The sequence below is a fragment of the Sander lucioperca genome, chromosome 16 (genome assembly GCF_008315115.2).
Source record: "Sander lucioperca isolate FBNREF2018 chromosome 16, SLUC_FBN_1.2, whole genome shotgun sequence".
Taxonomy (NCBI): domain Eukaryota; kingdom Metazoa; phylum Chordata; class Actinopteri; order Perciformes; family Percidae; genus Sander; species Sander lucioperca.
The window spans coordinates 29,141,662-29,166,780 of NC_050188.1; the positions used below are offsets into that span (position 1 = coordinate 29,141,662).

Here is a 25,119-nt window from a genome sequence, read left to right on the forward strand (position 1 = left end):
AGATTTCCGACTTGAAGCACTTGAAGGCAGCTTTATTTCACAGGAGAGAGAGAAAGAAAAGAGAAGAGCGAGACAGAGCGAGTGCTTTGCTGTTGCAGGAAACGTTCAGCTATTACACAAACTCCCGGGCAGTTCAGTGCTTGTGTTTCGTTTTTTACCCTCATAGTGTTTTAAAGTGCTCATATTATGCTTTTTGGCTTTTCCCCTTTCCTTTATTGTGTTGTATAACTTTTTTGTGCATGTTATAGGTTTACAAAGTGTAAAAGCCCAAAGTCCACCCCAAAGGGACTTACCATCTCCAACAGAAAACACTGTTCACTAACTGCTCCAAACAGCTCTACTGTAGTCCAGCCTTTACTTCCGTGACGAACGGGCGTCACTTTGTAACACACGTTATAATGCTCGCCTAGCTGCTAGCGTGGCGCGCCCTCATACTCTGCTTCTGCCTGGCTAGTAGTCCTTACCTAGGTACTGTCAGGGCACGCCTTCATACTCTGCTTCTGACTGGCTAGTAGTCCTTACCTAAGTACTGAGCATGTGCGACTCCCAACAAAGATGGAACAGAAGTGCGATATCTCACTCTGTAGCTAAAACAGAGAGCTCAACACACAGGGTGAAAAGAGGAGCTGCAGCAATGTGCAGTACAACAAAAGTATGGTGTTTTTTGAAAATTAAACCATGTAAACCTATTCTGACATAACCTCTAAATAAATTTTTTTTTTTAATTTTAATTTTTATTTTGAACCTGAAAATGAGCATAATATGAGCACTTTTAAACTTTATTGTAGCAGCGATAAAGGCAGGGATGTTTCCTTTTTTCTGTATGGGACTCTCACACTGCCTCAAACCACCACAGCGTGACCTTTTGTTGCGTTTCTTCAAAAGTTGAGTCGTTCTCAACTTTTCGCCACAGGCGCGCTGCGTTTCTTTTGAGTGCCCCCCCAGCGGCAAACCCCGTCGTAGCCTAAACGCACTACCCCTGTTCAAAATGAATGGAAGGACCTACATTTTTGCCTGCCTTACTCCATCAATCACTATGACAAGTGTTAGTGTGTGTCTGGCTTTCAGCACAGACAACTGTGGCTGCTGTATACGTAGCCTACCATATACACGGTGTACATGAGACTGGGCTGGAGACTCAACTTGCAGTTTTTCTTCAAACATACATTTTGAGTAGGTTTGATGATGGGCTTGAAGTTGATGGTGATATTTCTGGATGGAATTCAGTTGTGATTTTTGGGTCCCCCTTCAAATAAGGTATCATCATTAATAATACATTTTCTAATCAATAGCTACATTTTCCCACTAGTTTTCCTTTCAAATAAGAAAAGATAATGGCAAAAAATATTAACTTTCAAAACAAGTTGTAAACGCTACATTGACATATCACCACTTTTTGATGCGCTGGGAGTGGAATGTGTTGGATATGCAGACTACCACTGCTTGCTGCTATGGAGTTATTTTTTTCTCGCGCAGGCGCAGAACGTATGTGCTAGTTGGTCATCGGCAGTAGTCTTTGCTGTGTGTTCAAGTGCACTTTCTTGTTAACTGTTAAAATGGCACAGTGTGAGAATGGAAACATCGCTCTTGTTGGTTGCTGGTTAAACTGCTCCCAGCTCATGGACATATGCAACATGTGATCAGTGGTCATGAGTAAAAACCCATTGGTTATAAAGGGTCACAAGCAAAATACAAAAAATACAACAAAAAACAGTAATCTAAACCACTGTACTTAGACAAACCATATAACTACCTTAACCGTGGCCGAAAATCATTCACTGATTCAAACCTCACTAAACACTAGGGAGCATTGTGTAGAGGATGATATAAAGAGGTTTCTGGAAACACTTTCGAGGGCAACTTGGCTCATTCCTATGAAGGTAAATATGGTGCAAAACGGGAGAGCTTGTAGAATACGATGTGAGAACTTGCAGAACAAAAAATCTGAACTTGTATGTTAAAATTTGCACTTGTAAAAATTGAATTTGCACTTGTAAAAATAAAATTTGCACTTGTAAAAAATATTCACACACGTGATCTGAATTTGAAGTCATACAAAGAAAAAAAACGAGAGCTTGTAAAAAAAATCTGAACTTGTAAGTTGAAATTTGCACTTGTAGAAAATGTTCACACACCTGTATTCTGAATGTGAAGTTACAGAAAAAATATTCACAAATGTGTAGATTGATATTTATATGAACACAATGACAGCTGCAAACTTATAATGCAACATTTACTCGTATACTTTTTTTTTTACTCTGGTTCATTTTTTATCACAACCACAACTCAGTGATTACAACCTCTCAAATCTGCCACTGCAACTTCACATATGTGCTCTCTCGCATCACAAAGTGGCGAATCTGCGCACCTCGACTTTCACAACACTCTTGACGATACATTTGGTGCAAAATTAATTTGTACCTGTGGACTTAGTCTGTGGAGCTCTGAGCTAACAGAACGGGAAAAGCAGGGTTTCTATCGCCAGATGAGGGACAACTCTGTCTGGCTTATTTATGTAGCATGGAAACTTGGTGGAATAGCATGCTAGCGTTAGCTAGCTAACGAGCAGCCAGCCCGCTTCTAAATAAATACCTTTTAATTGTCTTAACACTTTTTAACAGTCAAACTAAAACACTGGCGGTGAGCTCCACGGCCTGCAGCCGCAGACGGACCGTCATCAGTGGGTAACAGGTGCCAAGTTTCGCATCCCTGCCGAGAATTGCATCCACTAGGGAAAATAATGATTTTATAAGGCAAAGTACTGTTTAAAAACTAGGCAATAGTAAATCTCTTTGTCATGTTCAACAATAATGATTAGAATTTTAGAAGATTTAGAGACATCAATGTTTTATCAGACTCTGTAGTAGCATTTCCTTGCTACCTAGATGCAATTTTCGGCAGCAATGAATTCTGCAGAAATGATTGTTTCTGCCCAAGCGGGTGCAATTCTTAGCAGGGATGCACAACATCAGCAAAGCAAGCTCTGGTCATGGCCGGGGGATGGGCCGCTGCTACCGGATGTGGGGCTCTCCGTGTCCCGCTGGAGCTCCGACTGCAGGTCGAGGTTGGCAGCGAAGCTTTCTGGCAAAAGCAATGTTGCTACACTGGTCGATCCCCACTGATGACGGTCCGTCTGCGGCTGCAGGCCGTGGAGCTCACCGCCAGTGTTTTAGTTTGACTGTTAAAAAGTGTTTAGACAATTAAAAGGTATTTATTTAGAAGCGGGCTGGCTGCTAGTTAGCTAACGCTAGCATGCTATTCCACCAAGCTTCCATGCTACATAAATAAGCCAGACAGAGTTGTCCCTCATCTGGCGATAGAAACCCTGCTTTTCCCGTTCTGTTAGTTTTGCACCAAAATGTATCGTCAAGAGTGTTGTGAAAGTCGAGGTGCGCAGATTCGCCACTTTGTGATGCGAGAGAGCACATATGTGAAGTTGCAGTGACAGATTCGAGAGGTTGTAATCACTGAGTTGTGGTTGTGATGGAAAATGAACCAGAGTAAAAAAACAATTTTAACATACAAGTTCAGATTTTCACGTCCAGCTTGGAGGAGGCCTCGGGGAAGACCCAGGACTAGGTGGAGGGATTATATCTCCAACCTGGCCTGGGAACGCCTCGGGATCCCCCAGTCGGAGCTGGTTAATGTGGCTCGGGAAAGGGAAGTTTGGGGTCCCCTGCTGGAGCTGCTACCCCCGCGACCCGCTACCGGATAAGCGGAAGAAGATGGATGGATGGATGGAAGTTCAGATTTTTTGTTCTGCAAGTTCTCACATCGTATTCTACAAGCTCTCCCATTTTGCACCATATTTACCTTCATACATTCCTTTCATGCAGCATTCCATTTTGTGTCTGGCTTGCTTTATTTATTGTAAAGCTGTGGAAACCTGTGACAGTATATTCCCAGATCTCAGCCATAGAGTGTGGAAGTAAAACGATGGTCAGTTCTACAAAAACTGGACTCAGATTAAATGGAAAAAACAAGAAGAAATTTCCTTTAAGACGGCATAAGGCAGTATGTGTTGAAACATTGAAACTTTTATTACTTATTACTTACTTATTATTACTGAAGCCACTTCACTCCCATTTCTCAATTCTGAGAAAAGAGAATTCAGATTTTGAATAAGATCGGCGTCAGCCTTGTGTGTCCTCCTAACTATACTCTGTATATATATATATATTACAGTTTTTCTCAATCGCATTGGCACATTTACTAAAACAAACTTTTGTCAAAACTCTAAGTACAACCCTCACACCACGTGGTACATTCAGCACATCACTCTACGTGACCTGCAAAAGGTGATTACTCAATAAAAATAATCCTGTTTCCATATGGAGATAGTAGTATACAGCTGTTAAAACAATAAAATATTTGACACACTGGTATCTGATCGGTACTCTGTATCGGCCGATACGCAAGTTCAGGTATCAGAATCGGTATCGGGAAGCAAAAAATGGAATCGGACCATCTCTATCCCTTAGCAACTCAGCTAACCAGGAATCAATGTCTTTCTTCCTTTTTGTCCAAAATGTATCAACTGAAAACAGCACAGCTCTAAATGTCAGATATGATTCTAAGTCTGCATGCAGACAATGCACACTGATCACGTAATTTATAGATCAAGGCTGTTTGTTAGCTAACTAGCATGGCTGATCCGTTATGTGTTGAGTACTCAGTGAACAGTGTTAAACTGGACTACTGTTTAGCTTCAGATCATATCACTGGGTTCAGCTGGTGGCTGAATGTAGTTTTTGCCAAACCTTTTTGCCATTAAATCCATCAATGAATAAATCATTGCCATCAAAACAAAAGGTTCCTTTATCATTGCTTAGACCAAGACAGACAAAATGCAAAGACATCATGTCAGATGACAGCATACTCTGAAAGGGTGATAGTTACCCTCTATGTAATATTGTCCAGTTGCTAACATTGTATATTTAGGCTGCTGAATAGTGTTGATGTCAGCCATGGCACACGCTATACTTGCTCAATGTATGTACACACCAGCCAACCACAAATACACAAAGGAAGCTTGTACAGAAAAAAAGATATACAACAGCAACATTTTCAGGAACTGTTGTGCAAGATGTGCAAGAAAAAAGAAAATATGCTGCAAATGTATCGACCTCAAGGGTCATCCAATCTCTCCTCTCTGTCTGGCCACAATATTTTATCGACATCACATCTGATATCCTCCCTTGCAATGCAACGAGGAAAAAAATGTTGGCATGACGCAGCCCCCACCCCCCTACAAGAACCTGCTGTGATATCCTCACCTGTCACCTGTTTGCATTTGGTTGCTCTAAATTATGAGGAAGTTGCATTGTTACCCATAAGGAAAACATGCTCTGGTTTAATGGCATTTCTTTTAACCAATCACAATCGTCATTGGCATTGCTAAACTCTGCACAGAGCCGCTGCAAAATAGTCGTGTGAGAGAAAACTCAGATTGGACAGATAGTCTAGCTAGCTGTCTCAATTTACCCTGCAGAGATCTGAGGAGCAGTTAACCATAGTCCTCATAAGGGGACGGACATCTGGCCGAAATGAGGGACATTGGGCGGAATTTCCGATGGCATCTGAACAATCCCAGGCGTGAAACGTCGTGGATATAGACTAATGGGGATTGACTCCCTTTTGGAGCCAGCCTAGAGTGGCCACTCGATGAACTGCAGTTTTTGGCACTTCCGTGTTGGCTTCATTTTTCAGCACTGAGGGTTGCCGCTTGGATTGAAAGCAAAAGAACAATCTATTACAATTTATACAAAAAAAGCGGAAGGAAACGGTAAATGCATCTGGCTGCATTTCCTGCAGCACCAGAGCAATCCCGGAAGTGGAACGCAAAGGATATAGACTGATACGTGCCTGATTGCTCGCCTGGCCATTCATACCGGCCGTCACAAAGCGATCCTTCTCCTCTCGGCCTATATATGGCTGTGTGTGTGTGTGTGTGTGTGTGTGTGTGTGTGTGTGTGTGTGTTTGTGTGTGTGATCGCATCTCGCTGTAAGAAGTCAAGACAGACAAAATCATCGTGAACTTAGGTGTTTTATTTTGAAATGTGTTTTATTTTTGTAAAGCATCAGGCTGCACTGTGGTCTTCCTGTATGTGATTACCTGCCTGGCTTGACACATTTGAAATAGAGGAGATGCCGAAACGATCACTTCAGCACGCAGGCTGACGCGGCCACTCTGCGCCCAGTATGAGCAGACAGATTGATAACATGGGCACCAAAATAAAAATAGCTGCGCTACGCGGCTATACACGACCGGTGTGTTTTCACTGTTTCTCGGTGCATTTTGTGCCAAAGCAATGATAAATGACTATAGTCCTGTGAAAAACTGACCTAATGTTCCTATAAATAGTCATATAGTTTGACGAACTTTTATAGTCATTCGAAGATTGTGCCAAAGCGATTGAGAAAAACTGTAAAGCACATCTCTTCTCTGCATTAAATGAAGAACATGGAATAGGTGCCGAGGTCCCTGATGGTTATCATGTGTATATAAAAGAGAGGAAGCTCTAATAGGATCTCTTGTTCAGCATATACATTCTTTATGAGAATACAGTAGCTGTATGTACTCCTCAAGGAAAACATCATTTGAATAATTAATGAAGTATTAATGAATGCATGTTTAAGTTAGTGGACACTAACAAGATTCACCTCCCCTCTCCCAAACTCCTTTACTCCCTGAGTAGAGATGTTCCGATACCGATACCAGTATCGGAAAAGCCTCCGATACCGCCTAAAATGCTGGTATCGGTCTCGGAAAGTATTAGTAGTAAGTTTATGAAAGTAATTTATTTATATTCTTTCTCATACATGACTCACACAATGTGAGGTTGTTTATTTTTTAACATCTGAAAATTTCACACGTAAATTTCGGACTCTGTGTGCAAGGACCTTAAGTCTGAAAGAATGCAGAGGGCGGATTTCACCAGTACAGGACAATGAACACTGATCATGAAATGTATGGATGAAGGCTGTTTGTTAGCTAACTAGCATGGCTGATCCGTTATGTGTTGAGTTCTCAGTGAACAGTGTTAAACTGGACAACTGTTTAGCTTCAGATCATATCACTGGGTTCAGCTGGTTCAGCACCAAGTAAGGTGACAAAATAGGCTATAAGAGCACCTAGGTGCTAGGTTGGGGGGGTGGTGGATGGACTTTCACCCAGGAGAGCTCATGTCCTGTTTGAAAATAATTACGTGAGTATTTTTAACTTTACGGAACAAACGGAGCTACGTTCTGCGGCACACGCATAACAGTATTACATTACATTACATTACAGTAAGTAAAGTAACAGTTACATGTATAAAGTAGGGCTGTCAATCGATTAAAAAAATTAATCAAATTAATTACATACTCTGTGATTAATTAATCGAAATTAATCGCATACATAATTAACGGTGCCTGAACCGATACTTTTTAAAAAAGTAAAAAAAGAAAAGGAAAAAGAAGGGTACTAAACAACAGCCGGTGACATTAAAGAACAGCTTGTTTATTGCTAAGGCCATATGGTCAAAATTAAATGATTTAATAATAATGTATAACAATAACAATAACTTATTTCACTAGTAAATTGCTGTTGAACGACAAAAACAACCACCAGATGGGAAAAGGACATTTACAATACCTTAAAATGCACCACGACGCTGTAGTTTACCAGTTTCATTGAACCGTTTAGCGTTAGCTGTCAGCATTTTAACCGTGTTTAATCCAGCTACTAGCTAGCGGTAGGCTAACGTTAGCTGCTGTCTAGTATAGTGTTAACTAGCTAGCGGTAGGCTAACGTTACCTGCTGTCTAGTATAGAGGGTTTTCACAACGCGTCATCAGACCAGAAGTCGCCATATTGGAGGTACTCTGCATCACAACAAAGCACAGGCACTGAAGTAGATCCCGAACGGCGTCAAGGAAAATGGTTAATTATTGCCGTGTTTTAGGTTGTACCAATAGGTCAGACCGAGAAAAACATTTGGAATATTATCGACTTCCAAAAGTTATTAAAAACCAGGGAGAGGAATGCCAGAAGTTATCAGAGGAAAGGAGGCGCTTGTGGTTGGCAAAGCTCAACCAGGATCTACGAGGGACAAATCTGTCTTGTTCGGTCTTTGAAATGAAAAAAAACTATTGAGAGTCACTTGGCTACACCTTGAGCATCGCAATGATATCATACAGTTAAAGTTAGGTTGATTAAAGACATTATTGCATTACTTACTTTGGCCTTCACAACACAACGGTCGTCAATGATGTTGGTACTGCGTCTCCCTCACCCATCCACACACCATCTGGTTATACTAAGCCTCCAAACTTTTGTAGGATTTAAGGTCTTCCGCTGTGTATGGGCTCAGTGAGAAAACCAGGTAGTTGACTATATCAGGATATGCAACTGAAGGAAGAATCACCGGGTCATCATGGATCCAAGAAGAGGGAGCCAACTTGTAGGGATCTGCACCGCCAGTAAACTGTAATTTCTCAAAATATCGCGCCTTTTTTGTGTGGTCCAAGTCCTTCCATGCCTTTGCATCTTGGACGCGTTTTGATGAGCTTTTCTGTTGTTTAGACATAAAGTATTAAAGTAATCAAAGTGCACAATACTCCATTACTCCATTCAGTTGTTTATTGCCTCCAATATGGCCGCGCATCCAGGTTACCGCCCAGAACGTGACGTCGGTGAAAACCCTCTATAGTGTTAACTAGCTAGCGGTAGGCTAACGTTAGCTGCTGTTGAGTATAGTGTTAACTATCGTCACGTGCAGCGGTGTTTGTGTTGCCTGTTTCAGAGCATCAGAGAGAAGTGCAGACATATCAGTGACACCAGATTTCGGTAGCCAGGGTTGGCAGGAAGAAGATTTTTACAAGTAAATGCCAATCAATTCCATCCAATCAGTTCCAATCAATGATCAAGGCAGCACATTCTTGTCTTCCTCCTTCATTTTACAGTCGAATGGTGGCTAGAACGGCTCTGGGTCAAACTTCAATATGGAATGGATTAATCTGCGTTATTTTTTTTAACGCGTTATCTTTTCTCAGATTAATTAATCGAAATGAACGCGTTATTTTGACAGCCCTAGTATAAAGAGGTGGAAAAAGTATTTCAATCTTTACGATTGCACTTGACAGCCAGGGGTGGGGCTAGAAGGGGGGATATAATATGGCTTTAAATCCATCTAATTACAGCTTGTGCTGTCTATTTATGATAGAGCCATGTTGGTAGCATCAAATGTGGTGTCTAATTACACTAATATACTCACATATTTATTAATTTATTGATTTACTGTTAGTAACTATTATACTATTAATGTTGTTTTTTTTGTAGCCTACTATTGGTGCGCTACATGGCCATTTCTTGCTGTAGGAATGGGGCCTCACTGTGCGTAAAAAGCCTCACAGTGCAGACACTTAGAGCTGTAGTATAAGGAAGAGGATTAGGGCCACATGTGAAAAAATGTACTTGAGTTTTGAGTTTAAAGTTTTCTCAGAATTCTCAGATTAAAGTCAGAATTCTGAGGAAAAAATGTGTGAATTCTGACTTTAGATTTAAATAGACTTTTTTTTTTTTTTTTACATATGGCCCTAATCCTCTTCCTTAGACTTCTTCTTCAGCTTCAAATAAAAAAAAAAGCTTGTTTCCAATTTTGGGTACCGTGGTGTTTTTTGTTAGCCTAGAAATCTAGACGTACCCTAGCGGCAGCAAATGTAATTTGCAGCCAGGGTCAGTCTAGCAACTCTCCGTTGGCTTGCGAGCTGGAAAAACCAAACTCTGGTTAGGCCAATCACATCGTGTATAGAGTCGGTGGGCGGGCTGAACATAAGGAGGGCAGAGTTGCGATGGTTCCGTGTGAATTCCCTGCTACTTGAAAACAAAGAAGATGGCTGCTGTTGCTGGCGAACAGCGGTCTTTCGAATCGGCTTTGGCCGCGACTCTGGAAGACTTGGAGTTAAGCAGTGAAGTCATTCTTAACCCTTGTGTTGTCCTCTGGGTCCTGGTGACCCGGAGGACAACACAAGGGTTAAGTACTTCCGTTTACTTTGTTGAGAATTGCTCTCTAAACCCTGTCTCTTGTAAAGTAAATAAGTAAAGTTTATTTCTAGAGCACATTTAAACACAGTTTAAGATGACCAAAATGCTGTACAAAAAAGCACTAAGGTGCTGTATTAACCCTTGTTTTGTCAACAACACAAGGGTTAAAAAAGGAAGATGTGTTCGGAGTTTTACCGACCGGATACGGCAAAAGTTTAATCTATCAACTAGTGTTGCTCTGGTTGGCTATGAGTGTAGAGGGAATTTGAAAGACAACCGTTTATCCCGCCCCTCGGATTGAGCCCTGCCAATGGTGAGTTCCCAGACCCAACATCTGGATGTGGGTCTGGCTTGTCAGGCTAATATTTAGTTTCTTTCCAAGAAAAAGGAAGAAAAAACAAAGATCTTTCTTATGTGTGTGTCACCTGCGTTTCCTTACTCCCATTGCATCTACAACTCAGCCCATACATGAGTTTTCATATGATTATAAAGTCATCCAAATGCCATCATCACTGCAGCAATCCCATGGACATGCTTTTCACATTTTATTTTTTTTATGAAAAGTGGTTTGGTAAAAGGTGTGACAGACAACAAGAACCAAGAAAAAAAATAAACTTCAGGTGAGTTGTAATCTTACTAGTCTATATCCACGACATTCTACTTCCGGGATTGCTCCGTTGCCGGCGAAAAATCCATCGGATTTCACTCATTTAGGCCAGGTGTCCGTCCCCTTCCTCTTTCTTTGTGTTGGCGTTCTAAACTCTAGTGGATTTATGAGGACTATGGTTAACCAACACGGTCTCACGGCAGTTCGTGTAATTGTCAAGTTATTTTTCTATAAATAACTGTAATAATATATTTTTCTATTGATTCGTGTACAATAACACGTTTATCTCGTTTTTTTCGTGGTGGCCAGCACGGAATGGGAACCATCTATACAGAGGTTGGGTTTAGGAAAAAAACAATGAGGAAAGGACGCCTCACACGCCGGGAGATGGACGCGGGGGGAAGTGCGACAATAACGGGATGGCGGAGGTTGGGTTTAGGAAAAACACAACGGAGAAAGGATGCCTCACGCCGGGAGGTGGCTGCTGGGGACGCGCAACAATAACGGGACGGTTGTGATTAGGAAGACAACGGGGAAACAAAACGCCACAGGCGGGATGCAATCCCCAGTCTCCCGGGTGAAGGTCCTGTATTGTTTGACCCACCCACCACCCCAACCAACCTCTCTATGCGGATTTTCGGCTTTTCATACTACTCCCTACTGTATTCGTGCTGTGATCACGAAATATGCTTCCCATTGAAATACATTACTTTACATTTTCGTGCTGGCCACCACGAAAAAAACTAGAAAAACGTCCCTGTGAACACGAATCAATAGATTAAATAATGTGACCATTTCACGAACTGCCGTGAGACTGGGCTGGGTTAACTGCTCCTCAGATCTCTGCAGGGTAAATCCAGACAGCTAGCTAGACTATCTGTCCAATCTGAGTTTTTTGTTGCACGACTAAAACTACTTTTAAACCTACACATGTTCCACCTTACCGAGACTATTTTGCCTCGGCTTTTCTCCGGTGCTTAGCACCGCCCAAGACGATTGTGATTGGTTTAAAGAAATGGCAATAAACCACAGCATGTTTTCCTCCCATCCCAGAATGCTGTGTGGACTAGCCAGACCCTCCTCCAGCGTGCTTTGGAGGAGGGTCAGGCAAAGCCAGACTATAATGTTACAAACCTTGTAGATCTTGATTCTGTCTTTTGTGTCATTTTAGCAACGAGCAAAAGCCAAACAGGATGCTTCAGAAATGTCAAAATAAAGTTTCCATCAGTTAATAAACATTCAGAAGTGATTTACTTTAGAATGACACTCACAGACTTTAATTTATTGATTAATTTATTTACTGTTAGTAAACTATTACTACTATTATACTATTGTACTATTATACTCTTAGTTATTTTTTGTATGAACACAAAGCCTACTATTGGTGCTCTCCATGGCCATTTCCCTCACTAAAAGCCTCACAGCGCAGACACTCAGATAAGTAGTAAGACTTCTATTTCAGCTTCACATTTAAAAAACAAAAAAAAATTTCGAATGTTGGGCACCATGGTGTATTTTATTCTTTCCAAGAAAAAGGAAGAAGAAAACGATCTTCTGTTTGTGTCACAAGCGTTTCTTCACTTCCATTGCATCTACAACTCGCTCCAGAAATGTCAAAATAAAGTTTCCATCAGTTCAGAAATAATTCGTTTTAAAATGACACTAACAGACTTATTTATTGATTTATTTACTATTAGTAACTATTATACTCTCCATGGCCATTTCTCTCTGTAAGAATGGAGCTTTTTCCCTCACTAAAAGCCTCACAGCGCAGACACTCAGAGATGTAAGACTTCTTCAGCTTCACACTTAAAAAAATAAAATAAAATAAAATAAATAGATCGTTTCGAATTTTGGGCACGGTGGTGTATTTTGTTACTTTCCAAGAAAAAGGAAAGAAAAAAGAAAAAGATCTTTCTTATTGTGTGTGTCGCCTGCGCTTCTTGTCTCCGCCTTGTTCCGCGCTGCGGAGCTGCAGAGCTGTCAGCCGCCTGCCTGCCTGCCTGCCTGCCTGCCTGCCTGCCTGGGTCATTTGAAGGCCAGCAGCCACGGAAGGGTTCATACAAAGTTCACTCGCATATATTAGGCAATTCAATCTTTCATTCTCTGTGGCAAAACTAGTTGGAAATGAGCTGCACGGGGGGACGGATAACCCATTCGTCATCGGAGAGGAGAAGGTGTGCTTTTTAAAAACGCCATCCGTGTTATTTTTGGTAAGAGGAAAAAGAAAGATATCCTCCATCTCCGGTTGCGCTTCACACACGGCTGGCTGCTGGGAACCGGGACGGGGCGAGTCAATGAAAACACGTCGGGGATATTATTATTAGATCATTATTAGATTATTAGTAGTAGTATTATGAGTCCCGTTCACACGTCCGTGGCAGCGTGACTGGACACGAGAGAAGAAAAAAATGGCAAATGAGCATTTAGAAGGAGCCGTGGAGCATTTTTAGTCCGAGAAAATTCATGATTCCGGTGCGGGACGAAGCAGAACAAGAGGAGCGAAATCTGTTGTGCCAAGAAGAAGAAGAAGAAGAAGAAGAAGAAGAAGAAGAAGAAGAAGAAGAAGAAGAGGAGGTGGAGGAGGAGGGGGGGGACAACAGCGGAGTTTGATGGAGTTGTGTGCGCTTTATGCCGCTGATATTTCTCCATAACGCACCAGCAGACTGTGGCTGAACGACGCGCTGTCATCATGTTTGACTGCATGGACGTGCTGGCTGTGAGTCCCGGGCAGATGCTGGACTTCTACACGTCCAGCCCATCCTCGTGCATGCTACAGGAGAAGGCTCTGAAGGCGTGCATCAGCGGACTGGCGCACAGAGAGTGGCAGCACCGGCGGAGCGCACACTGTAGGTCCCAACTTCTCATCCTCCATCTCTTCTGCGTGTTGTTGTTGCTGCTGCTGCTGCTGGCTGTTTGTGTGCTTTACTGGCTCACTGAAAGCTGCGAGGGGGCGATGGGCCGGTGCAGGCTGAGTCCATGGTCCCTATGGTTCACAACAAGTTGCCATAAAGGGCCTCCAGGTGTGATGATCTGATCATTTCAAATCACACCAACTGGAATTGTGATTTACTTGTGGGGGAAACTTTTGGATATATATAGCCTATATTAATTTTTAAGATGATTTTTTTCTGGCATTTCAGGCCTTTAATTTATATGTCAACTGAAGACATAATAGGCGAATAGACGAAGTGTCAGTTTGTGTGATTAAAAAAAAAAGAGTTTGTTTTGATGTTAGGAGCCGTAGAAAACTCTCCAGAACTTTCTCCCAAAACGTCATATTTCACTCCTACTGGGGGGTGCGCCGCCGTCACAAATCCCGAGCAGTGGAAGCTGCTGATGTATGGCTGCTCTCAGATCAGTTAGTTCAGAGGAATGCCCAGAGTAAACACAGGCAGGCAGGCAGGCAGGCTCGCGGTGTTAACACACCTCCTCCCCGGCCGCGCAGGGCAGGAGGGGCGGCCCGGCGAGCTCTATGACACTGATTTAGATAAATGGTCCAGCGCGGACTTCTCAACAAGATTAGCAGGCTGCTATCGGAACATGTCAACCTCTCGCGTTTTCAATTGGCCAGCGGCTAATCGATGGACTGCTGCTAGTTTTTGGTCCAGCCTTGAAAGGCAGCTGCGTGACTAGGAATGATACAAGTGGGAAAAAAAGTAGAAAGAAATTTCCACTCAGTAGGGCTGCAGCTATAACGATTATTTTCTCGATTAGTTATTTGGTCTCTAAAATGTGAGAAAATGGTGAAAAATATGGATCAGAGTTTCCCAAAGCCCCAGATGACGTCCTCAAATGTCTTGTTTTGTCCACAATTCACAGACATTTACTTTACTGTCACAGAGGAGAGAAGAAAACTAGAACATACTCACATTTAACAAGCTGACATCAGAGAAATTCAAGATTTTACTAAAAAAAATGACTCAAACCGATTAATGGATTTTCAAAATAGTTGTGGATTAATTTAATAGTTGACAACTAATCACTTAGCCTAATAGATTCAGCTTTGCAGGTCTATAACTCAGAAGGAACATAGGTGATCATATGAGGATAAACTCATTATTATAATAGGAGCAAATGGTTTGTTGTATTGTTTGACAACTGCAATTTTATGACAAGCTGTGAAATAATTCCTGTATTTTAACAGCAGAGTGCAGATGTTGCCCCTGTGTTCCTTACATATTTACTGTATTTTTTTTTTTTTTTTTACAAGTAAGTACAATAGAGTGTAACTATGCTACTTTATGTTACTTTTTACAGTTATTGACTCACTCTTTTCTTACTCTTATTTACCTTGGATTTGACTGCGAGCAACTGCAACACTCCCCCAAATTTCCCTGAGGGGATCCATAAAGTATTCTGATTCGGATTCCTTTTTCTAGTTTAGCTATATGTTCAACAGTGCATCTCTCCAGTCTTGAATGTGTGGAGCACTGCGTTCTCTCCATTTCCAAAAAGAAAATCAGCATTTTTGGCAACAGCAAAGGCTACAGACATCCACTTATTATGATGTTGATTAGGTGATCTTGATAGAGCCCCGATTATACAGAGAGTACCGGGTCGGGGTTACATATTTACAGTAAAACATGTATTATCATCCTGATGTGTGTCCAACACTGACTGTGTGCTCATCAGGCACTTGTCAGTGTTTGTTTTTCCCTGGCGCCCTGCTGCCGCTCTGTGATTTATGCTCGCGTGATAACGAGCAGCCTCCAGCTGTCATTCCTCAGGAAGTGTTTGCTCAAGGGCGCTCAGTCAAAAGAGGCTGCACACTATACACTATAAGAAAAAAAATCTGTAAAATAACAGAAAAGTTCTGGCAGCTCATTCCCCGGACTTTATCCTGTCATTAATGAAACGGACATGATGTGTAGCTACAGTTAAAATACAGAACATTTGGAGAGAATAATTGTTGAAAAAAGCGAAAGGTTAAAAAAAAAACGTCGAAAAAAGCACAAAATGTTGAAAAAGCGGCAAGAAATTTGAAGGGGAAAAAAATACAAAAATGTGTTAAAAAGCCTCTCTGTGTCTGTTTGACTCATCAGTACATGGCCAGTTAAAAGGAGACAGTGGTGGAAGAAGTATTCAGATCCTTTACTACAGTAAAAGTACTAATGCCACACACACAAAAATACTCTGTTACAAGTAAAAGTCCTGCACTGAAAATGTGACTTAAGTGAAAGTATGTAAGTATCATCAGGAGAATGTACTCAAAGTATCAAAAGTAAAAGTACTCAATTCAGAAAAAAAGCAATAAATGACAAAACATGCAACAAAATCCTCGTAAAAAGTGTCACAATGGTTAAAAAAAAAAAAGTGCCAAAACGTCGGAAAAAACACCCAAGATTTTGTAAAAAGCAACAAGAAATTCAAGAAAAAAAATGTTAAAAAATGTAAAAAGCGACAAACGTTGAAGTGTTAGTCTCCCAAATCCAAACGTCTGTTGTGGACAAAAGTTATCAGAGCACAGATTATGTAATTCTTAATGAAAAAACTAAAATACAACCATGAATCCCTTTTAATGGACAATTTCTGGTCATTTAACTGTTAATACACAGACATTTCTCACGTCAATCAAGCAATAAACCAAGTGCAGGGTTGAAAAAGGAAGGAAAAGGAATTTTTATTTCCTCTTTTTTTCCCCAAGGTTTATTTATTAATATCAATGTAGAACAGTCCAGAATAACAACCTACAACAGGTACATGTCCCCCTGTTAACCCAACACAGAGGCATACAACTCAACTCTACACACATACATGCATAGGTGTAATTTACAGGTGGGAGATGGGGGGGTTGTAATAATAATAATAATAATCAAAACTGGCCAAAAAAAAAATTGTTGCAGAAAAATTCACTAGAATGCAGAAAAAGAAGTGTTTGATGCTCAAAATGTAAATTTAGCTCAAAAGTGGAGATCTCAACCCCCCCACATGTTGAACCCAAGTTACTCCCTCATGCAAATTTCTTTATTTATGTAAAGGAAATGATAATAGTTTTTTTGGGGGGGGATTGCACTGGCCAGTTTTAATCCCACCTGTAATTTACGCCTATGCATACATGTATTTACCTGCGAATGACGTTCACTATTTTCTTTCTTTTTGAAAAAATAGATAGCAACATTTCAGAACAGAAATGCAACTGTTATTTTCGCAATGATTGGTGTTGACTCTAAAATGTCAGAAAATAGTGAAAAAAGGGCCCATCACAAGTTCCCAGAATGCAAGGTGGCATATTTAAAAGACTTTTGTCTAAGCAGATGTCCAAAACCTAAATATATTAAGTTACTATTGTATGTGACAAAGAAAGCTAAAAACAGTGATTTAGTTCAAAAATGATTTAAACGATGGAAAATTATGAATTTCCTGGCAGTCCACTATTTAACAGATCTCTCTTGAGAATGAATACTTTAAAAAAAATAATTTAAAGCGATTGGAAAGTTATTTCTCACTAAAGTTTTTATCCACGTCATGTGTACACCGGGTTACTAAACGTATAAAACTGGATTTGAAAAATGAGACATATATTATTTATAATGGTCAAACCAAAGAAAACAGAAGTTCTTCCCTGTTTAATTCCATTTTGCCCAAATAATTATTCCATAATACCATCCAGACGCATTTCCAATTTAATAACTCCATGAAGTGTTGAATAATAATTTTCTGTCATTTGAAATTCCTCGTATGAATGGTAGTTTATTTCACTTATTCCACGACGTTACTGCTGTCATCAATCCTCAGATAACACGCAGTCAAAATCTGCTAACTATTCTCTTGTCTATTACAGATCGCATATTGTTTATAACATCTGTAACCTTTTTTTCTTTTCTTTTTGACAGTCAAACAGTGAAGTTAGTGGCAAAACATCCCTTAGAAATGAATCATCTGCACAAGCACCTAAGGTTTCTTAGTTCACTTAACTAAAAGCTTAATTCAATTATTAAAACATGATTATCATGAATGTAGTCAGACTGAGGAGAGTAGTATAGAAAAACCTATATTTCCGTGTTTTTTTCCATAGGTTTTGAAAGAGGACAGTTCACACAATAAAGCTTGAATACGTTGTTAATCCTGAATGTAAGACTGTGGAGAATACTGCAACATATTTGGCTTGCTTTTTCTTTTGGCTAACCCTAGCCTCTTTTATTGTTTTGTATGTATATATTTTATTTCTGTATTTATTGTTTATTTTATATTCATGGGGCCAAACTTGACCTGTGGGCCCCAAATTTGGCGGCCTTGGTTTACAACCTGTCTACGGCCCTGTGAAAGAGCTGTTTAAAGTCTGTGCACATGCAGCTTTAAGAAGCTGCTCTACTACTGTTTAAACCTGTAGTACACTGTGGGGTCATAGGTTAAATTGTACCGGACTTCCACTTTAAAAGGCCCCTTAAACTCATAGGTAGGTCTATTGAAGGAGTCAAAAACAACTTGATCCTTTATGGGTTCAAGGTTAGGGTTCCTTGTGCCATCCCAGGACACCGTGTGCCCTTTCCTTGTTTGAAGAAGGCGCTGTTCAAATTAGACTTTGATTTGAGAAAAAGGCTCTCTCAGGGTCAGTGAAATGTTGCTTTATTAATGTATTTGTTCGGGATAATGGAAACCTCCTGGGTGTTAATTAGCCACGTTGACAACTAGCCAACCATTAATGCACTTCCTCTTCCAGTTTAGATGCTAATTAAGAATGATCAAGGACCTCCTTCACAAACATGAAATGGGCTTTGCGGCTAAAGAATGGCTGCACATGCTACCCACGCTGTGTGAAGAAACAAACATTATATCTCATCATAACAAATCCAAAAGCTATCAGACAAAAAGGTGGAAAGGTGATCGTCTATTAACACAGCCGCTGATATTGTAGGGCTGTACAGTTAATCGAAATTTGATTCGCAGTGACGATTTCAGCTCCTAATGATCACAAAAACAGATTAATCTTGATTATTTTGCACATTACGCTTTGCAACTAAACTCTTATTTCGTCTCGTGTGCTGTATGAAAAAATAAGTTCAAACGGCGAAACTACTTAGGGAAATTTCACAGTTGAAGGCTTTACTTGTGATCTGTGAACAGTTTCACTGTTTTTTTAACTTCAATAATTGAAACTTTAGCAATAATGAGTTGTCGTGTTAAGTAATCGTTAAGTAATCATGATTTTTTTCCATAATCGAGCAGCCCTTTGATATTGTCACTTAAAAAGACAGAGTGCGATGTTCCAGCATGATATGTTTCCTACAGATGATGTGTGTTATGGCTTAATTGGGGCCTTTTTTGTCTTCAAGGCTTAAGCGCCTCTGATATGGACATGTAAAGCCATTAGCACAGCTTGCGCACACACGCTAATTTAGTGGGCGTGTGAAATGGAAGGCGGAAAGGGGTAGGGGTGGTGGTGGTGGTGGGTGTTGGGGGGGGGATAAAAAGCGATGTATAACAGTGAAATGAAAGGAGATGCCTCTCTGATGCCAGGCATGTTGAATCCACATGATTAGGCCAGTGTTGGAGTCCCACACTGATACTGTGTATCTGCACTGATCCCGGCCTTCAAAGAAATATATAAAATACTCAATCACAGCTGCAGAAAGAGCACCTGTTCTTGTTTCATAGTCATAGCTGTAGCCTTTAAAAAGCATGCTTAACTCTAAAAACATTTTAATCTAGTTCCCAGGGAGAACTTTGCTATAAAAACACAGTAAAACACAGTAAAGCCCTAAGCTTACCTGTATGGCTACCATGGCTACCTTAGTAAGTTTATCTTCAATGTGTAAATTAAATGTTTTTTTGGGATTTTTTTTTCACAAATAGGACATTTTAACTAGCTGATATTGTGTTGGATACATATTAATGTATAGTTTCAGACATTTTAATTTAAAAAAAAAAAAAACTTTCCAAAAGTATTTCTTTTTTTTTGTTTTTACATAATTTGGCGGCCTCCCTGCACTAACTCTGAGGACCCCCTGTTGAATATCTCTGCTTTACACTGTGAATCCAGTTCCATCTGAAAAGTGCTGTCAGGGGAGAATAAAATTAGACCGGCGCTGTGCTTTTTAAGGCCACAAATTACTGCGGATTCAAAAGAAACCTCTCTCGCATTTCAACAACCTTATTTCTCTTCTCACGTTCCTTTCACATGACGCCCTGATTGCATGTCATATACAAATTACATTACATATAAAAATTACTGAACATAGTAATATATAATATACAGTTACAATACACATTACACACATAAAACAGTTACAGAATGTTAAACAAGTCAAAGTGCACATGTATGTACTGTGCATTCAGAATATTTAGGACCAAGGAATCACTAGTGTGAGTGCCATAGTGATACGATTTAAAAAAAAGTCAGCGAGCTTGTTAAATATACAGGCAGTTTTTTTAAGCAATGCTTTGCAAATAAATAAATGCAGTGTTGCTCTCTTCTCAGAGCCAAAGAAGTCCAGCCTACAGACGACGGCGACGGAGAAAGTTGCTTTCATGGCTGTCTTAGTTTCACTTTTTATCAAAGCTTTGAAGTGGCGTGCATCTGTTGTGTTCACCGCCGCAGCCGTCGCCGCTTCCCGTCAACGTGTAGTTTGACCTCTGCGCTGCACCCTCCCCGGGGTCGCCGTGAGGTCACAGATTGGGGTGGTTTGGACTGCATGGGAATCTTAAACCCAAACACTAGTCACCTAATATGAACAGTGCCGGACTGTTGCCTCCCTTTCATTCACACTCACACTGTTGGGTAAACGCACAATCATTTTTAATAGAAAGCTGAACATGTGCTGCTTTTCCCTTATTGCAATTTTGCACTTTAAGTATATTTATTATGGTATGAGATAAAATAAAATAGACTTTATTGATCCCACACTGGGGAAATTCCTTTTTACAGAATAAGACAAATACACATTAAATAGACATAATAAAAGTATACAAGAAGTATAATAAAATACATAGAAAAAATACAATAAGAGTAATAATAATAATAATAGTTATATATATATATATATATATATATATATATATATATATATATAAACACATGTGTTATATGGTTATATGACATTGTGTGTATTTATATATTTGTTACTTGTCAGAACTACTCGTGCTTTTAAATTGGCACACATGTATCGTGAAAGAATCTAATCGGGAAGAAACATACCGTCCCAGCCCTACCAATTATAGTAAGTCAAATCGAGAAATAAAGTCAGAGTTGGGAATGTTTTTTCTGTGGAATAGATTTAAAATCCCTGATGAAAAGCAGACTCTCACTTCTCCCCGCTACTCTCCTCGTCCATTTCCCCAGCAGACATGAAGTCAGATGACTGGTCCTCATTGTTATTTTCTTTTCCTTGAGTGTTTAAAGCTCTTCTAAATATCCCCACTCTGTAAAACGCATCGGAGAGCAGAGCAAAGCTGCTTCTAATTTGCTGTACTCTGGGTGAACTTTGACCATTTCCTCTGACTGGGCCTGCTGTGCTCCTGCAGAGACAACCTGCAGGAAAAACACTCTGAGATGGCATGGAGCGCAATGGTGGAATGGAACTAAGTACATTTACTCCAGTACTGTACTTAAGTACAAATGTTGAGGAACTTGTACTTTACCTGAGTCTTTTCTTTTCATGCCACTTTCTACTTCTACTCTGCTACATTTCAGGGAGAAATATTGTACTTTTTACTCCACTACATTCATCTGACAGCTTTAGTTACTAGTTACTTTACACATTAAGATTCCTGCACACAAAACACATGTAGTTTATAAAATCTGATGTTTTATTCTAAATGAAACTACCCAACAATATAATGGCCTACAAGTCCAGCTGAAATGATTAGACCATTAAACACACAACTGTTTGGATCCTTTACACTTTCTACAATGGGAGGATTCTTCTTTACTTTTAATACTTTAACTACATTTTCCTGATGACTTTTACTGAAGTAACATTTACTTTAACTTGGGACAGTATTTTTACGGTGGGGTATTAGTACTTTTACTTAAGTAAAATATCTGAATAATTCTTCCACCACTGATGGAGGAGAGGAGGAGAGGGAGCGGATCCAGCGACTGGGAGTAATATTCCTCTAATCCTCCCAGGCTATGCCCACCGCTCCACACCCAAATCACCACAGCTTTCCCCTTAACACAAACCAAACACACATACAGGAAATGCCTCTCTCTTTTTCTTCATCCATCTTTTTGTTGTTGTTGCTCTGTTATAGAAATGGGACGATATGCTTTTGTCCCGATTACATGTTTTTACGATACATGGGTACCAATTTTTTTTGTATTGTGATTTGTATTTATTTATTTATTGCAATTCTAAAAGTATTGTGATTCGATAGTATTTAGTTTGGGATTTTCTTGTCCTTATTTACCAAAAACCAAAGTTAAATAATACACTTCTAGAGACAATTTATCATGGGCTATGATAAATTGAATGACATCACATGTCAGTCAGTCTGACATTTATTTATTTTGTAAAGAACATAACTTTTTCTGCTATGGCTCTGTTTTGCCGGAAACAGATTATACAGTAAAAACAGAAAAATATGTAGGTGAATCATTGGTAAAAAAAAATAAAAATAAATAAAAAATAAAGAATATTGATTCTGGCAAGAAAAAAATTCCATTTTAAAAATCGTCACACAAAAAAATCACCATTTTTTTATTTTTTTCCCCACACCCATACTGTTTTTCTCTCCCTGTTTCTGTTTTTTGCAGATCTGTTATTATTTGCCACATTTAATGCAATCACTGCAATTTATGGTTCTTGCTTTCAATTGATTTATATTTAAACTAAAATTAAGTGTGCACCTTCTCCCTGCATTATCTGCAGCAGAAAAGCAACGCTGTCCTAATTTGGAATGCGGCATCATTGTGTTAAATTGCCTGTGTGCTGCCTGCGACAGACTTTGCTTCGGGTTCTTTGCCATCTGTTGGTGGTGTGGGCCATGTGGGGAGAGTTTTACATGTCAGTGCTTTTCAGACTGGGGGAACTGGATAGAATCGCATAGAGGGCACACAGAGCGGATAGATGATGCTGCAGCTCTGCAGATTATTTCAACATTACCTAAGTCAGCTCCCATCCTGCCTCACACTGCTCATTCTGGGCTGGACCAGTGTCAGTGTTCGGGTTTTTGGCGCCCACTGTATATTTATTGAGGGTTGCTGCCAAGAGCCCAAAGACAATTTACTGGTAATGACCGTTTTCTATTGCATTAGATCTGTGTCTAAAGTCTGAGCAAGCAGTGAAACATTCTGCACACAGCGTTTTGCACACACATAAATTATCATTAATATTATTTTATTATTTTAGTTTTTTTCAGAAACCTATGGTGTTTAAACCCTCTGAGGTCTAAGGGCATTTTAAATTTACCTTTTAAGAGAAATGTATATAACCTGATCCCCATGTGTTTCATATCACAATGTTCAGAACAAACCCAGCTTTATGTAAAGTGAGGCCCAAATTTGTTCTAGAGCAATGTGTGAAGAGATAATTTGGCCCTAAAGCTGAAAAGTTGATGTTTGCTTTTTTGAAATTTCTCAAATCTCTTCAAAACAAACCTACACTCAATTGTTTCGGTGCTTGAAATGAATTACCAAAAGTCTCGGGTTTACAAAAGTAGCTCAATATATGAACAAAATAGTAAATAAATGTCTAAAATTTAATTTTATAATATTGCTTTTTGAGTGTTGGACTCGCCTGGGCGTCTCTTGTCCTCAGAGGGTTAATTCCAGCCTCAATTTGGATTAAATACTAGCAAGGTCATCCAATCTTGCGCCTAAATCCTAAATATATTCCAGGAATCCCGTCAGTTTTGCACTTACACTAAATCCAATGTGAAATCATACTTGAATTTGTTTCCTCACTGTAAAGGTCTTTTAACAGGTATGAATCAGAAAACTATTCACATGCTCCAAATTGTACAGCAACTAACGACAAGGAATTAGAACAGAGATATTCAACAAAGGGTCCATGACACCTTGGCGGCCCTCAGAGTTAGTTCAGGGCACAGACATTATTTTTTGTAGAGAAATTATTAACACACAAAGAATAATTCCATTTTGGGCCACTCTGTGATCAATACATTGTTTTGGGTGTTTAGTTTTCACAGTAGCTACATAAGCACACAAGTCTTACCAATTCTGGCAGAAAGCGTGTTTTCCATTACAAGTTGGATCTTATTTTTATAGTTTTGGCTGTTTGGCTACTATTGACAATAGTAGTGCTGCAACTAACAATTATTTTCATTGTTGATTAATGTGTGGATTATTTTCTGGATGAATGGATTAGTAGTTTGGTCTCTAAAATGTCAGAAAACGTGGATCAGTGTTTCCCAAAGCCCAAGCTGACATCCTCAAATGTCTTGTTTTGTCCACAACTCAAAGATATTCAGTTTACTGTCACAGAGGAGAGAAGAAACTAGAATATATTCACATTTAACAAAGCTGCAATCAGAGCTGTATTTTCAATGATAAAAAAACAATAAAAAATTGATCTTTTAAAAAAAAAAAAAAAAAAAGCTGCAATCAGAGAATTGTTTACTTGTTTTCAATAAAAAATGACTCAAACCGGTTAATCGATTATCAAAATGTTTGCAGATTAATTTAATAGTTGACAACTAATCAATTCATCTTTGCAGCTCTAGACATTTGTGACTTGGGTCTTTAGCATTACGGATCCAAGATGAACTGACTTTATTCTTCTTCTTTGGCACCAAACTGTTATTGCAGTTTTTGGGTTAGGGCTAACCGTAACCTAACCCCTAACCCTTTCCAATAATACGATCAAATATTTTCATTCATTGCAGTGCGCCATATTAGATTAGATAGATGTTCTTGATCCCAAATTGGTAAATGTCAGTGCTACAGCAGCAACATATCAGACAGCACACATACAGAATATACAATAAATAATAAATTGGATAGAATACAAGAAATATTAAAAAATTCCCAAAAAATAATTTACTATTTTTTAATAGAAAATGACTCAAACCGATTAATCTGTCAAAATGTTTGCAGATTAATTTAATTGTTGACATCTAATTGATTCATCAATTAATCTTTGCAGCTCTAGACAATAGTAACACTGTTCTCCCCAGGTTATTTGCTGACATCTTGATATCACTAAAATAAATTCAGACATGGCCGAAACACGAGCGGTCACACGATCAGACAGCTGTAATCAAACCTCCGTTTGGAAGAGACCAGACCCAGTTTGATATGTCCTCACCAGTGTTGGGCAAGTTACTTCCAAAATGTAATACATTATAGATTACTAGTTACTGTCATTTGAGAGTAATTAGTTATATTACAATATTACTGTCTCTGAATTGTAATGCGTTACACTACTTTTGCATTACTTTTGAGTTACTTTCACCAAAATAACAGGGGAAGTTTGATTTGGCAGCTAGCTTGTGAATTTCACCACCGGATCAATAAAGTCTCGTCTTTATCCACTTTAATACATCATAGATTATTCATATTTTGTATAATTAATATCAATATG

At 39.5% G+C, this 25,119-nt stretch overlaps 1 protein-coding gene across 1 annotated transcript in view; it reads left to right on the forward strand.

Annotated features, from left to right (window-relative positions):
* The first annotated feature begins 12,610 nt into the window (after positions 1-12,610).
* Positions 12,611-25,119, forward strand: part of LOC116035734 (retinoic acid receptor beta) — a 125,746-nt gene continuing 113,237 nt past the window's right edge. Inside the window, exon 1 of the mRNA XM_031279032.2 lies at positions 12,611-13,482. Coding sequence (XP_031134892.1) covers positions 13,326-13,482 — 157 coding nt within the window. The 5' untranslated portion in view covers positions 12,611-13,325. The remainder of the gene's footprint in view (positions 13,483-25,119) is intronic.